At 60.5% G+C, this 13262-nt stretch overlaps 5 protein-coding genes across 5 annotated transcripts; 2 read left to right on the top strand and 3 right to left on the bottom strand.

Moving 5' to 3' along the window:
• Positions 1-135: 135 nt before the first annotated feature.
• Positions 136-2290, bottom strand: RHTO_06802 (salicylate hydroxylase; the record flags this gene model as incomplete). Its single annotated transcript, XM_016420461.1, has 7 exons — positions 136-308; positions 412-697; positions 774-1024; positions 1085-1259; positions 1321-1563; positions 1636-1728; positions 2213-2290. The coding sequence occupies 7 exons, from the start codon at positions 2288-2290 to the stop codon at positions 136-138; spliced, it is 1299 nt and encodes a 432-aa protein (XP_016274862.1).
• A 2388-nt stretch (positions 2291-4678) lies between these two features.
• RHTO_06801 (L-fucose transporter) lies at positions 4679-6551 on the top strand (the record flags this gene model as incomplete). Its single annotated transcript, XM_016420460.1, has 8 exons — positions 4679-4811; positions 4876-4956; positions 5018-5135; positions 5193-5223; positions 5313-5414; positions 5494-5893; positions 5965-6301; positions 6365-6551. 8 exons carry the CDS (start codon positions 4679-4681, stop codon positions 6549-6551), a joined length of 1389 nt encoding a protein of 462 aa, XP_016274861.1.
• Positions 6552-7084: 533 nt separating this feature from the next.
• Positions 7085-7712, bottom strand: RHTO_06800 (trafficking protein particle complex subunit 2; the record flags this gene model as incomplete). The annotated part of the gene is made up of 4 exons (XM_016420459.1): positions 7085-7255; positions 7306-7393; positions 7449-7515; positions 7568-7712. 4 exons carry the CDS (start codon positions 7710-7712, stop codon positions 7085-7087), a joined length of 471 nt encoding a protein of 156 aa, XP_016274860.1.
• Positions 7713-8083: 371 nt separating this feature from the next.
• On the top strand, positions 8084-11916 carry RHTO_06799 (inositol hexakisphosphate and diphosphoinositol-pentakisphosphate kinase; the record flags this gene model as incomplete). Its single annotated transcript, XM_016420458.1, has 19 exons — positions 8084-8144; positions 8206-8325; positions 8384-8455; positions 8517-8893; positions 8956-9323; positions 9382-9536; positions 9594-9886; positions 9940-9994; positions 10052-10109; positions 10168-10203; positions 10260-10362; positions 10417-10515; positions 10576-10702; positions 10757-10865; positions 10922-11230; positions 11287-11373; positions 11430-11575; positions 11634-11731; positions 11791-11916. 19 exons carry the CDS (start codon positions 8084-8086, stop codon positions 11914-11916), a joined length of 2799 nt encoding a protein of 932 aa, XP_016274859.1.
• A 195-nt stretch (positions 11917-12111) lies between these two features.
• Positions 12112-13083, bottom strand: RHTO_06798 (inositol metabolism protein Opi10; the record flags this gene model as incomplete). The annotated part of the gene is made up of 6 exons (XM_016420457.1): positions 12112-12169; positions 12232-12606; positions 12674-12700; positions 12764-12910; positions 12980-12989; positions 13062-13083. The coding sequence occupies 6 exons, from the start codon at positions 13081-13083 to the stop codon at positions 12112-12114; spliced, it is 639 nt and encodes a 212-aa protein (XP_016274858.1).
• Positions 13084-13262: the final 179 nt, after the last annotated feature.

The following is a 13262-nucleotide window of genomic DNA, read 5'->3' as shown; positions in this document are numbered from 1 at the left end:
CTATACGAGGAGTCCGTGCGAATAAGACGAAAGAGAATCTATCGCGAAGGAAAAACCGACGACAAAAGGAACAGAACTGTACGGAGGGGAGGAAAGTGAACCGAAGTGTAGTTTCTATGCGCCCGGCGGGCGTCTCTAGAGCTTGGAAAACTCCTGGTCGGCCTGCTGGACGACGTCGAGCGAGTACAGCTTCTGCTGCGTCGCCTTGTCGCCCCACTTGTCTGGCGAAGTCGCGCCGGTCGAAGCCTTCTTGAGCTGCTCGTCCCGCGCAGCCTGCTGCGGGCCGTCGGGCATGTGCAAAGCCTCGCCTGCGAAGGGAAGATGTGAGTGAAAAGCTCGAACACCGCCAGTGCGACAGCCTCGTCAGGAGAAGGGAGGCCGCGATCCATTAGTCTTGGATTCGTGACTCACCAGTCGACTTGGCCATCGCAACAGCCCAGTCCGCACGCGCCTTGCGCAGGCGCTCGTACATCTTGAGCGCCCTGGGGATCTCCTCGACGCTCGTGCACTTGGCGAGCAAAGTTCCGAGAACGGCGCCGTCCTCGCCAGCTTGTGCGGCACCTTGCGCGATGTGAGGCAGAGTAGCGTGCGCTGCGTCGCCGAGGAGGGCGACGTTGTTGTCGAGCCAGCCGGTCAGGGGAAGGTGGATCCGGAGAGCCCACTCGACGAGCTCGCCTTCGGGTGCGAGGCGGAGACACTACGGGCAAGCATAAGATGTCAGCGATCCCCTCCTGAACAGCTCGCTGAAAGGGAAGGGCCGCAGCGGAACGAACCTTCATGAGCTTATCGTTCCATCCGTCGAAACGCTTCAGCATGATCTCCTTCGACGCTCGCGCAGTCCAGTCCTCCGTCAAACCAACCGTGTTGGAGATGTGGGTCGAGACGATGTTGTAGCCGTTGTGCGCCTTGATCGGGTAGGCGACGATGTGAGCGTCGGGGCCGATCCATCGGATGGCGGTAGGCTCGTCGATGAGGCGCTTCAGGTCGGGGTCGTTCTCCATCTGCTCGCGCTTCAGAATGACGCCTGGGAGAGAAGAAGGTCAACTCGTCGGCCAGAGAAGCGAAAAGCGCCGGCTGAACTCACGGTACGCAGCTTCGCCAGTCGGGATAGTCTCGTCGATCTCTCCTCGCCGCGCCATCATCTTCGCCCGGATCGCACTCTTGATGCCGTCCGCAGCGACGATGACATCGTGCTTGACACTGCCGAGACCCTTGATCTGCATGGATGTCTTCTCGAAGTCGATGTCCTCAACGTGCGACTGCGACAGCGCCAACTCGTCAGTTCCTTGCAGCATTGAGAGGTGCAGATCCAACACGCACGTTTGTCCGCAACTTCGCGCCAAGCTCCAACGCCCTCTCCAGCAACGCGCGATGCAGGTCCGCGCGGTGAACGACGAAAGTCGGGTATCCGTACTCTTTCTCGAGGTTAGCGAACGACGTCGAGTTGAGCTGCTCGTCGTTGACGTAGCGGCGGACGCTCGCCTGCTCCAATCGAACAGCGTCGCGCTTCAGTCGCTCGAGGATGCCGAAGTGCGTCAGGACGCGGCAGAAGTTCGGGGCGACCTGCGATTCATAAAAAATGTCCAAACATCAGCTCACGTAGCTGCATGAGCCGAGACGAGTTGAAGGACGCACCTGGATGCCGGCGCCGACCTCGCCAATCTCCGGTGCACTCTCGTAGATCGTGACATGCTGGAAACCGCGAGACGCGAGTCCGACAGCACTAGCCTATCGTCAAACAACGGAAAGAAGTGGTCAATCAGGAGTTTCGATCGGAGACGAGTTATTGCGGACGGCTTAAGTCGAAAGAGGCGAGCAAGGCGAGCAAATCCTGCCGACATCGCAGCCGCTCCTTCTACCGCCGAGGTTCATTCTGCGTCTCTTCTCTAGCCGCCGGAGTCACTCCCATGCATTTTCCGCCAAATGTCGACCAGCTCCAGGTCCGCACGCCGACGGGCAGTCTCGAACGGCAAATCGAAGGCGTCGTCGCATGCTGGTGCCGCCGCTCGAACTCCAGAGGCTCCATCAGAGCCTTCTGAATGCTGCCAGACGCATTGCTGCCCGCCCAGAGCCTCCCACCCAGATGCCGAACCCTCGAGCGATGAAGTCCGGCGAGGAGACGGTCGTCGAACGAAGCATGCCGGTGGCCCATTGGAGCGCCAGGCTGACCCAAGCAACTTGCTAGAGTCTTGCGAGAGGAACGGGAACGCACCAAACCACCGATGCCTGCGCCGACCACACCAATGGACATCTGTCCAGCGAGAGCCTTGGGGAGGAGCGTCGCGGCCATGTCTGCAGTGGCGGACATTCGAAGAGAGCAAGCGAGTCTACGGCAACGCCTGAACGCAGCAAGCTGGACGCCTGTGAGCGAGTCTGCTCGACCTTTGCCGCTGCTTCCGTCGCCGGGCCGTGGAGGCTCAAATGTTCCGGCACGTGTTGCGGCGTTTTAAGGACGCTGGAGAAGCTGTATCATTCTCCCAGACGGCGCCAGCCGGCGACCGCGAGCTTCCGGGGACGAGGGAGGATTTTCGGGGCGAAGGAAGGACTGAAGTTCGACGGACGAGGAGAGGTTCGTCGACTCGCTGCACGGAAGGCCAGGGGTTTCCACAGGTTAAGGGTGTCAGACTGTGTTACACAGCGCTGGGAAGGGCAGCCAAAAGCGTCTACGGTGCGTTGGAAGGAAAGGTCTGAGGGTTGAGTTGCAGTTTGCGACTGTCTAGTCGCGCATGGTTCGTCGAAGCGGGTGAAATCGCCAGCTACTTGTTGAGGTGCAGGCGGGAGTCAGATCCTGCAGAGCAGCGTGAGGAAAACCGGTGAAGCCATCGAGTTAGGTTGGCGACAAGCGAAAGGACCTGCAAGAAACCAACGAGCTGACGGACAGCATCGACCTGTACGTTCGAGCAGCCGGCCCGCGCTGGCAAACGCATTGGTGGGTGTTCACCGAGCGGAAGGCGCGGTCGTCTAGGGTGCGAAGTTTGGAGAGGCAGAAGATCGTCCGCGAAGCAGCGCTGCCTCCTCGTCCTCCCTCGCATCGCGACTCCCCGAGGAGCGGCAGAGCAAGAGGAGCCCGATGACCTCCGAGCGAGAGCAGAAAGAACAACGCAGTCCTGCGGAAAGGGCGGCCATTCACAAGTCCCGACGAGATGATGAGGCCGCCGGTCGGCGAGGGGCGGGAGAGCGGGTGGTGAAGGAGACGGCCGGCAGCGCCGCTAGCGTCTGGTGTCGGTGCAGATATCTCAAGCGGATGCACGAGACGTGGGCAGAGGACCAAGGCGAAGGAGATGGGGCGAGGAGGGTCGGATCGTCGCAGCGCCGCCTCGCGCGTCGTCCAATGCGCTGTGAGAGGCTGTAGGAGACTCTGAACAGCATCCAGAGCGCCAGCCGGAGTCAAAGGAGTGCGACACAGCGAAATGTCGGGAGGAAAGCAGCAAGCCTGCGTCGTTCGCCTAGCACAACAACGCTCGTCCGGTCAGCTAGGTCCCGTGAGGAGACTTTGCGAAGTCGTTGAGGAGCTGCTTGTCGCGCCGGCTGACAGAAGCAGCGTGCTCGACGACCCTCGGCATTCCCGCCAGCGCACGGCTCTCTCTCCTTCTCTACCGCTCAGACTGGATGCTGCTGCTCGCCAGGCGTCGTACAGCGTCGATATCACCTGCTGGACACGCGCTCGAGCTGGCATGCGAGCGTTGGTGACGCGCTCTTTGCCAGGGAAAACCTTCACCCCCGCGAACAGCGCTCGTTCGTCTCCCTCCGCCGCCAAGTGGGCTCGCATCGATGCTCCGCGCCACTCCCGCATCCGCAATCTATCGCGCCACGACCCCAAGCGCTTCCCCAACTCGAGCGAGCGAGCCTCCAAGCCACCTCCGCGTTTTCCCTCGGCTCGCCATCGATTCCGCTGAAGGATGGTTGCTCGTGGCCGTCGATGGGCGTACGACAACAGCGATCAGACAGCAGCGGTGGCGCAGACGATCTCTCCTGCGACCAGAACGAGCGCAACCCGTATGCCGCGCAAGAGCACGGATTGGTGCCGTCCGTTGGACGACTGCAGCCCGCGATACTTGCATCGAGCGTTATCTTCCGGAACGGAACCACTGGAGCTCCGCTGGGACTGCTTTGACGGCTTCTGCGCCTCCTACTGGATCTGTTGCGCTCCCTCCGCGACAGGCTGGCGAGCGCGGTATCCTTCGCATCGCATCGCTTTGCTTCCCGCGCCGCTGTGAACAATCTCTCAGCGTCGAAGGGAAGCGATCAAAGATGGCCTCGATCAGGAACCGGAGACTTTGCCCACGACTCTCGCTTTCGCTAGAGTCGACCTTCTTCGTTCTGGTCGCCTCCCAACGCACGAGCGCCATCGATGGCGCTCAAGGACGTTGCGCGCCCCTTCGTACGAGTACGTGGGGCCCGCACCGGGCTCCCCCTCGATCTGGGTTGGGGCAACACGAAGAGATGGGGGCTCCCGCTGCGTCCTCAAAAGCCTCTCTCGCCTCTCTTTCTCCTGGACCACACTCACACGACCAGCACAATCCGCCTCACTCCTCACCGCGCCCCTTCGAAGCCGTCCCTAATCTCGCCGGGCCCTTCCTCCCTTCAACTTTCTCAACCTTCGACCTCTCCTTCCTCATCGGCTGCACAGCGCCGCTAAACTCGCCCTTCACCTCTACAACACCTCGAAGTCGTCGCCATGGCCGGTGGAGCCGTCGCTAGCAACGTCAAGGTCGCAGGACCCGCCCTCACTCGCCGCCAGGAGATCTTCTCCTTCGCGCTCGTCACGTCGCTGTTCTTCGCATGGGGCCTGTCGTACGGTTTGATTGACGGTTCGTCATCGTTCCCCGCCTCTTACAGCGGGGACAGCCGCTTACGCCTCCCTGTCGTGCGCAGTCCTCAACAAGAAGGTCGTCGAGCACTTCGGCATCTCCAAGCTTCAGTCGACGCTGCTGCAGGTCGCCTACTTCGGAGCCTGTGAGTCCTGCACCTTCCGACCCTCACCATCTCAACCTCGTCTCATCGCTCGCCCTCGTAGACCTCGTCTACTCGGTCCCTGCGTCGCTCTTCGCCAGTCGCTTTGGCTACCGCGCCGGCATCCTCATGGGCTTGAGTCTGTACTGTTTGGGCGCCCTCGCTTTTTGGCCATCCGCCCAGTATGTTGTCCCGCCTCTCCCCCGCTGCATCCATCGCTGACCGCTCTTCCTATGCAGCTTTGAGAAGTACTACGGCTTCGTCATCTCGGTGCGTTGGCTCGAACGTATCTGAGAGCTGCGCGACGAGCTGACCCTGCCCTCCTCTTTGCCTCCCTTCTCCTGCTCCGCTTCCACCAGGCCTTCGTCATCGCGTGCGGTCTCGCCACTCTTGAAACCTGTGCCAACAGTTTCATTTCCGTCCTTGGACCTCCCGAGGGCGCTTCCTTCCGCCTGAACGCCGTAAGTGCCCGTCTACCGACGCCTTTCCTCTCCTCCATATCCCCTCCAGCTCGATGCTGATCGCCTGTACGTCGATTAGGCTCAATCCACGAATGGCCTCGCGGCGTTTGTCGGCCCCTTGATCGCGAGCAAGACGTTTTTCTCCGGCAAGAACGCCAACAACTTGAATGACGTCCAATACGTCTACCTCGCCGTCGCCTGCTTCGGTGCCGCCCTCTTTGTGCTCTTTTTCTTCGCCAAGCTTCCCAACATCACCGACGCCGACATGGAGGATCAAGCTACGTCGTCCGGCATCGTCGACGAGCGCCCGGTGTGGCAGCGCAAGCACACCATGTTCGGCTTCCTCACCCAGCTCTTCTACGTCGGCGCCCAAGTCTCGACCGCGTCCTTCGTCCTTTTCTACCTCACCGAAACCGATGGCATTACGTCCGCTCAGGCATCGCAAATGCTCTCATACCTCCAGATCACCTTCATGGTCGGTAAGTCGCCAACTCTCCCACGCTTCTGTCCTCGTGACGCGGTAAGCTAACACGAGCTCCCGTAACTGCAGCGCGCTTCGCCTCGACTCCGCTCCTCCGCTTCTTCAACCCTTGCCTCGTCCTCGCCGCCTACGGCTCGTCCTGCACCATCTTCTCCCTCGTTGCGGCCCTCACCGGCGGCAAGGCCGGTCTCGCCGCCCTCTTCCTCGTCTTCTTCTCCGAGTCGGTCATCTACCCAACGACCTTCACTCTCGCCACCTCGTACAATGGACGCCACACTAAGCGCGCTGCCGGCATTCTCTGCATGGGCGTGGCGGGCGGATCGTTCTTCCCTTCGGCGCAAGGTGCATTCGCCGACGCAAAGGGCACCCGGATCTCCTACATTGTCCCCATGCTCGGTTTCAGCGCGTACGTTCCGCTCCCTCCCCCCGGGAGCCCTTCTCTTCATGCTGACTTTCGCTTCCTTCGCAGCTGCGCTTTCTACGGCGCGGGCATGTACTTCTACATGCGCCGCCAGGCCAAGCTCATCGCCGACAACGCCGTCCTCGCCGGTCCCGCCGTCCCCGTCGTCGCCGACGTCAACGCACTCGAGAAGGAGGAGTCGATCGAGAAGGTCGAGATTGAGGACACCCGCCTTGAGGCTGTCTCGCGCGTCTAGAGTAGCAAAAACGGCTGGCTTGAGCCTACCACCTACGTGCCCTGTTGCCCTTCATACATCGTAATTCCTCGCAGTACAGTCGTCTTGTTTTGTCTAGATATTTTCGTGGTCTTCTCTCAGGAATGTCCAGGTTCGGCACTCGCGCCCAGGTTCTCTATCGTACGGGTAGGTTGCACAGCGAGAGAAAAAAGCTACAGTTGCTTGTGACGGGCGTATCTGTCAAGCGCTCCTGAAGACTTGCGGAGGCTTGTCACGTTACCGATCCTCGAAAGTCGCTATGTCGTCCTCCTGCACTCGAGGCAGGCCAGCGCGCCCAAGCTCGAGACGTAAAGTGCCGGTGCGCGGCTGCGTGAGCCTCCAGCGCTGGCGGGTCTCGAGCTGAACGTGCGGGACGAGTCGGCGGGCGCTTGAGGGGGAAAGGGCGGTCGATCGGGCGCTGAGTGAGGTATGTCGAAGGCGTAGTATTGCAACAAGGGTCGTGAGCAAACAGAAGCGGGGCGAGGGCGAAAGAAGGATGCGAGGGCTACGGTCGTTCAGGCGTCGGCGGAAGCGGTACTGCTGCTCGTGCCGGCAATCGCATCCATGGCGCGCTTGAATTTGGCGCTTCGTATGGGTGCTGCAAAAGCGGCGGGGTTGTCGGTCTCGGCAGACGTGAAGGGATTCGAGATGTGAGCGATGTACGCGTTATGTATAGCTCGGAAGATCTGTTTGAAGGGATGTCAGCTCGCGCATGCACCAGCGAGACACTACTCACTGTCTTGACGTCCAGATCTCGCACGACAGCGTCTGCTAGCGCGATTGCCAACACGAACTTGATCCGAGTGTTCGTTTGGTATCCGTAGCTGCCAGGGAGAAGCGTCAGACAGGTTTCGCGAAACGCTTACGACAAGCACGCACACAGCATAGTCCTCCATCGCAAAGAGCATGCCCAGATAGGACTCTGTCGTCTTGGCCGCTGGCAGTTCTGCGAGCGAGCTGGTCAGCGCAAGCGTCATGACGAGCGCTCTTGGGCGTACCTCGTTCCTCAAAGAAGTCAAGCGCTGTGTTCGCCGCATAGTGCCACTTCAAGTCGGCCTGCCCGCCCCTGCGAGACGAGTACGACTCGAGGAAGAGGGGGTTGCCGTGTCGGCCCAGCACGGCGATGGAGAGGATGGAGAGCATCGCTGGCAGCGCGCCGCCTCGTATCGCAATCTGAGAGAGCCTTAGCAGCCTAGCAGGACCAGTCAGAGCGAGTGAAGCCGTTTCCCTGCACGTGGGAAGAGCGAAGGACTGATGAAGTCGCTTGCACCACGACCACACCCTCGCCCAGCTACTGGAGGGTCCGCTAGACTTGTTCGAACTCTGGATTTGCTTGAGGAAGCGGGACACGCCATCAATCCCGCCTGATCTCTCTGTGTCGCCCGTTCTCTCCCTCAACCTCCTCCTCGATACCTCGACTGCCTCTCGTAGCGACCTGAGGGCTTCGACGCGCCTGTGCACACAATCGAACTCTCACACACATCCGGATCCACACGCCTCACAGCCCGCCAACCATGTCTTCGACACCTGGCTCGACCGAGCCGTCCACTCCGACAGAGCCGTTGATGCGACTCGGTGCGTCCCCATGTCGCCAGATCGTCGCAAACGCAGTTCTGCTGACCCATTGAGACCGCAGGTGTGGCGGCGATGGACCGCAAGGCCCGCTCGCGACCGATGCGCAATATTCTCTCGCGGCTACTTGCGACGGGAAAGTTTGAGATCACGGTCTTTGGTGACAAGGTCATTCTCGACGAGGGTGAGTGCTGGTTTGAGCTGCTGACTGGGCGAGCTGGCTGACCTGCGTTCGCTTGCAGACATCGAGAATTGGCCAGTCTGCGACTTCCTGATCTCCTTTTACTCCGACGGCTTCCCCATCGACAAGGCTAGCGAGTGGAATGTTCGCACAACCTGACTGATACAGCGCTGACTGGGTTCGAACACTCGCAGTCGCCTACGTCGAGTTGCGCAAGCCTGTCTGCGTGAACGACTTGCCGCTTCAGAAGATCTTCTGGGACCGCCGTGTCGTTCTCCAGATCCTCGACAAGATTGGCGTGCCAACGCCAAAGCGCCTCGAGTGTAACCGCGACGGCGGTCCTCAGCTCGACAAGTCCATCGCGGACCAGATTCAGCAGAGCCTCGGCATCCGGGTCGACAAGCCTCGACCGACTTCTGAGTTTGCGCTGCTGGACGATGACACGATCGAGGTGGACGGCAACACGATGCTCAAGCCTTTTGTCGAGAAGCCGGTCTCGGGCGAGAACCACAACATCAACATCTACTTTCCGAAGCGTAAGGGTGGCGGAGCGCGGCGACTCTTCCGCAAGGTGCGACTGAGTACCTCGACTCAGGTCATTGAACCGCCTGACCTCCTCCGTGTCGCGCACAGGTCGGCAACCAGTCTTCCGCCCTCGAGCCGAACATGACGATGCCGCGGACGGATGCGTCGTACATCTACGAGCAGTTCGTTGACGTCGAGAACGCGGAGGACATCAAGGTGTACACGCTCGGCCCCAATTTTGTCCACGCCGAGACCCGCAAGTCGCCCGTCGTCGACGGCATCGTCCGGCGGAACACGGAGGGCAAGGAGATCCGCTTCATCTGCCAGCTTACCGACGCGGAGAAGAAGATTGCGCGCGACATTTCCATCGCCTTCAAGCAGAACATCTGCGGCTTTGACATGCTCCGAGCGAACGGGAAGAGCTATGTCATCGACGTGAACGGCTGGTCTTTCGTCAAGGGCAACGACTTTTACTAGTGCGCATCGCCCTCCTTCTCCGCTTTCGTGAAGTTGCTGACGCTGGACGACGCGCAGCGACAAGTGCGCCGAGATCTTGACCAACTTCTGTCTGCGCAAGATGCCTTCCCTCCCTAAGCCCGTCTCGGAAAAGCCCGACAAGCCGCGCGAGAAATCGTGGACGCTGAAGAGCACGATTTGCGTGGCGCGACATGGCGACCGGACACCGAAATGTGCGTAGCGGCCTTGGTTCCTACGCAGTCGAGTCTAACGGGCCTCTCCCTCGACAGGCAAGCTCAAGTTCAAGTTCAAGGGCAAGGACGAGTGGACGGCGCCGCTCATGGGCCTCTTGCAAGGCCGATCGACCGAGATCATCCTGCGCGACCCAGTCCAGCTGCAGTACATCGCGGACGCCGCCGAGCAGGCCATCCTCATCCCCGGCGCCGACCTCGAGCAGCTCGAACAGCTGCGCAAGATCATCGAGAAGAAGAAGAACACGATCGGCACCAAGGCTCAGCTTAAGCCGTCCTTCAAGGAGGAGGTGTGCGAGACGCTCGCAGTTGTCGTCAAATGGGGAGGCGAGGTGCGTGCGAGTCCGCTACGTGCTGAACGCTGTCGCTAACTGTGTCGTTGCAGTTCACGCACGCCGCACGGTACCAAGCGCGCGACATCGCAGAGAACATGCGCAAGGGCGAGTATCCCGCATGACCTGCCATCCGCATCATGCTGACAACACTCGCCTGCACAGACTACACCATCATGAACAAGACGCTGCTCGAGCACACGAACGTCTACACCTCTTCCGAGTACGTGGAAAGTCTCCCGCTCCTGACTACCGTTTGCTGACATCCGTCACTTTCGCAGACGCCGTGTTGTCGCGACCGCCGAGATCTTCACGACGTGCGTATCGTCCGCTGTTTCAAGCCAGACTGTGCTGACGCCTCTTTCTCATGCAGCGCCTTCCTCGACGAGCGGGAACGGCCGACTGGCGAGCAGCAGACGCACCAGCTCATCATCCGGAAGGACCTGCTCGACGACTCGAACGCGGCGAAAGAAGAGGCGAGTCGCATCTTTCGCCAGTTCTTGCAGGCGCTGACCGTTCTCCGTCGACAGATGGAAAAGGTCAAGAAGAAGCTAAAGACGCTGTGCCGCCCCGGCCTGCACGTCCGACCCGAGTTCGCCTGGCCCGCAAACGAGAAGGACCCTTTCGAGGTGCGTGAGAACCGTCAACTCTCCTTCATCTTCGAGTCTAAACCAGATCCCGCTGCGCAGGTCGTTAAGGAGACGATCGAGCTGATGAAGTGTCTGCGCGAGACGATGAACGAAAACTGGAACTCGCTTGCCGTCGAGAAGATCCAGCCGCGCTGGTGCTGCGGGGAGTATCCCTACCTCTTCCGAGGTGCGTGTCCCTCCGTTTCGTATGCACGGTCGACACTGATCCATCTGCCTGCAGAGCGATGGGAAGGCCTCTTCGCCGACTGGTGCGACGTCGGCCTCGAGAAGTTCGACCCCTCGCGAGTATCGGAGCTGTACGACTCGCTCAAGTACGATGCCTTGCACAAGTGAGTCTCGCTCGATGGCGCGCCTAAGCGTACAGTTGCTGACATGTTTTGCGCAGTCGCGTCTTTCTCGAGACCATCTTCACCAAGAACGGCAGCCGTCCTTCGTCCATCGACAGCCGGTCAACTCTCGAAGCCACGTCCTCCGACAGCGGCCCGCCTCGCCAGCTTCGCGAGCTGTACAAGCGTGCCAAGCTGCTCTTCGACCTCATCGCGCCGCAGGAGTACGGCATCGAGCGGTCCGAGAAGGAGATCATCGGCCTCCTCACGTCGCTCCCACTTCTCGAGCAGATCGTCCGCAACTTGCGGGGCACGAAGGAGTCGGAGTACCCGTCGGCCAATTTCTACTTCACGAAGGAGTCGCACATGTGAGCCAGCAGATCCCATGCTTGAAGGGCGGAGCTGACCGCAACTTCTCCCGCAGCCATACCCTCGTGAACCTCGTCACCCTCTCCGACCTTCCCATCGTCATGCCGCACGTCCCCGAGCTCGACTACATGAGCTACATCTCGTACGTCCCATACCTGAGCGCTGCATCCTCTCTCTCGCTGATCAGTTGTCGCGCAGCTTCGAGGTGTACGAGCGGTCGAAGGGCGACTCGAAGGAGCTCTCGGTGCGCGTGACGCTGTCCGAGGGAGCGCACTCGGCCGTCCTCGACGCATCGCTTGACGCCAAGCATGCGCTGCAAGTCCAGCCTCGCCGGGCTCTGACCGGTGCGTCCATTCCCTCACTCCCAGCTTGTTGCGAGCTCATCTCTGACGCGCCTGGCAGACTACATCTCGCTCGACCGCGTTATTGGCATCCTCGAGCGGCACTCGAAGAAGGCCGAGACGTTGCACCTGACCAAGTCCACGACGAAGCTTGAAGGCGTGCGTCTCACCCGGTCCCCGAGCCACACGTCTCACTGACATCGCTCCTTCCCTGCCAGTTCCTCCCCGTCGAAGGCGACGAAGTCTACCGCGGCGTCAAGTCGAAGCTCGAGCAGATTCGCGAGTTTGCGGTGCGCCAGCCTGGTGGGTCGACGTATTCGGCGGCGAGCGACAAGGGCGAGTAGCGGCACAGTGAGGCGTTATTTGTCTATCCGCAATCTATAGAACTTGAGTGTTGTCCTGCTTTATCGTTGCCCGATGCCATTGTCTCTGGGAAGAGCTCCGCCTCAGCTCTACGGCTTGCGCGCTCGATGAAATCCGACTGCTTGTGACGATTACAGGCACACAACATGCGATACTACGGTTTCGACAGGCGCGCTTCAGTCGCTTCTCAGCAAGAAACCGACTCCCGCAGTCTTCAGCTTGCGCTCGAAATCCCTGCATGGCCACAAGGTCAGCGGTTACTTCCACGACCTCGGTTTGAGTGCATGGGTACGCACCGGTACCACCGCTCTACGGTATTGAGCGGGATCCACTGCGACCCGTCTGGCAAAGGCTGCGCAAATCCCGCCACGCTATTAAACAAGTTCTTCCCTACCAGTCCCGCCAGCGCAACCGGATCCGCACCCTGTCCCGCAGGTTTCGCCGGTACGAGCGCAGTCGAGTTTGCTGGATTTGATGCGGCGCCGAGGGCTGTTTGTCCGAGTGAAGAGAGTTGGGATTCGACGGATGCGAGCGGCTCGCAGAGGATTCCGAGGGTTGCGGTAGAGGACGAAGTTGGGGCGGACGGGGCGAATGAGGCGGAGAAGGAGGAGGAAGAGGGGATGAAGGTATTGCGTAGCCGGAAGATCGCGGAGGGCTTGGCGTTCGTTAGACTGCGGGGGCGTATCGAGCTCGTCAAGAATCTCTCGCCTGTGCGCTTCCTCGTAAGTGAGAGCGCACCCTCCAATTAGTTGCCAGCCTTTCCCTCTGCGACAGAACGAGCGAGAGTCAGTTCACGGGATTCCATCAATCCGTCTCGCCGCAACTCACGGCGTGTCCAGGTGGATCGTGCAGCCGTATCCTTCGGGAAAAGGCGCCTGTCCCGTCAGAAAGATGGTGATGTGGTTGAGCTGTTCGGCATCCTGGATCTGAGCGGCGAACCGTTCGGGAGAGTCGGGTATCTGAGCGACAGGTTGGCTGCAGGTGGTTGCAATGAGTCAACTGAGAGCTGCGAGGAGTCGTCGGGGGCAGATTGAGGCTGCTCACACGAGGCGTCCTGCGAGAATGGGTTGCGAAGGCGGTGGATCAGTAGGAGGACGAGAAAGGAGCGAGCGACTTCTGCGCTCACCAGGCACTACGTAGGCGAACATAGCGAGCAACAGATGGTCTGGGAAGTCTCGAAGATGTGCAAGAGGGAGCAGGAGCGAGCGAAAGCCGTCGAACTGATGAAGTTCACGGCGCACGTGCAGCGAATTCGACGGCGCTCCTCTCTCTCTCACCGTCAACTCGCTTATCACTCGCAGAACGAGCTGTGAAGGCTGCTTCTCAC

This window comes from Rhodotorula toruloides (assembly GCF_000320785.1).
Source record: "Rhodotorula toruloides NP11 unplaced genomic scaffold Scaffold5, whole genome shotgun sequence".
NCBI classification, from domain to species: Eukaryota; Fungi; Basidiomycota; class Microbotryomycetes; order Sporidiobolales; family Sporidiobolaceae; genus Rhodotorula; species Rhodotorula toruloides.
The sequence above is the reverse complement of the archived record's forward strand: the minus strand, read 5'-3'. Positions and strand labels throughout refer to the sequence as shown.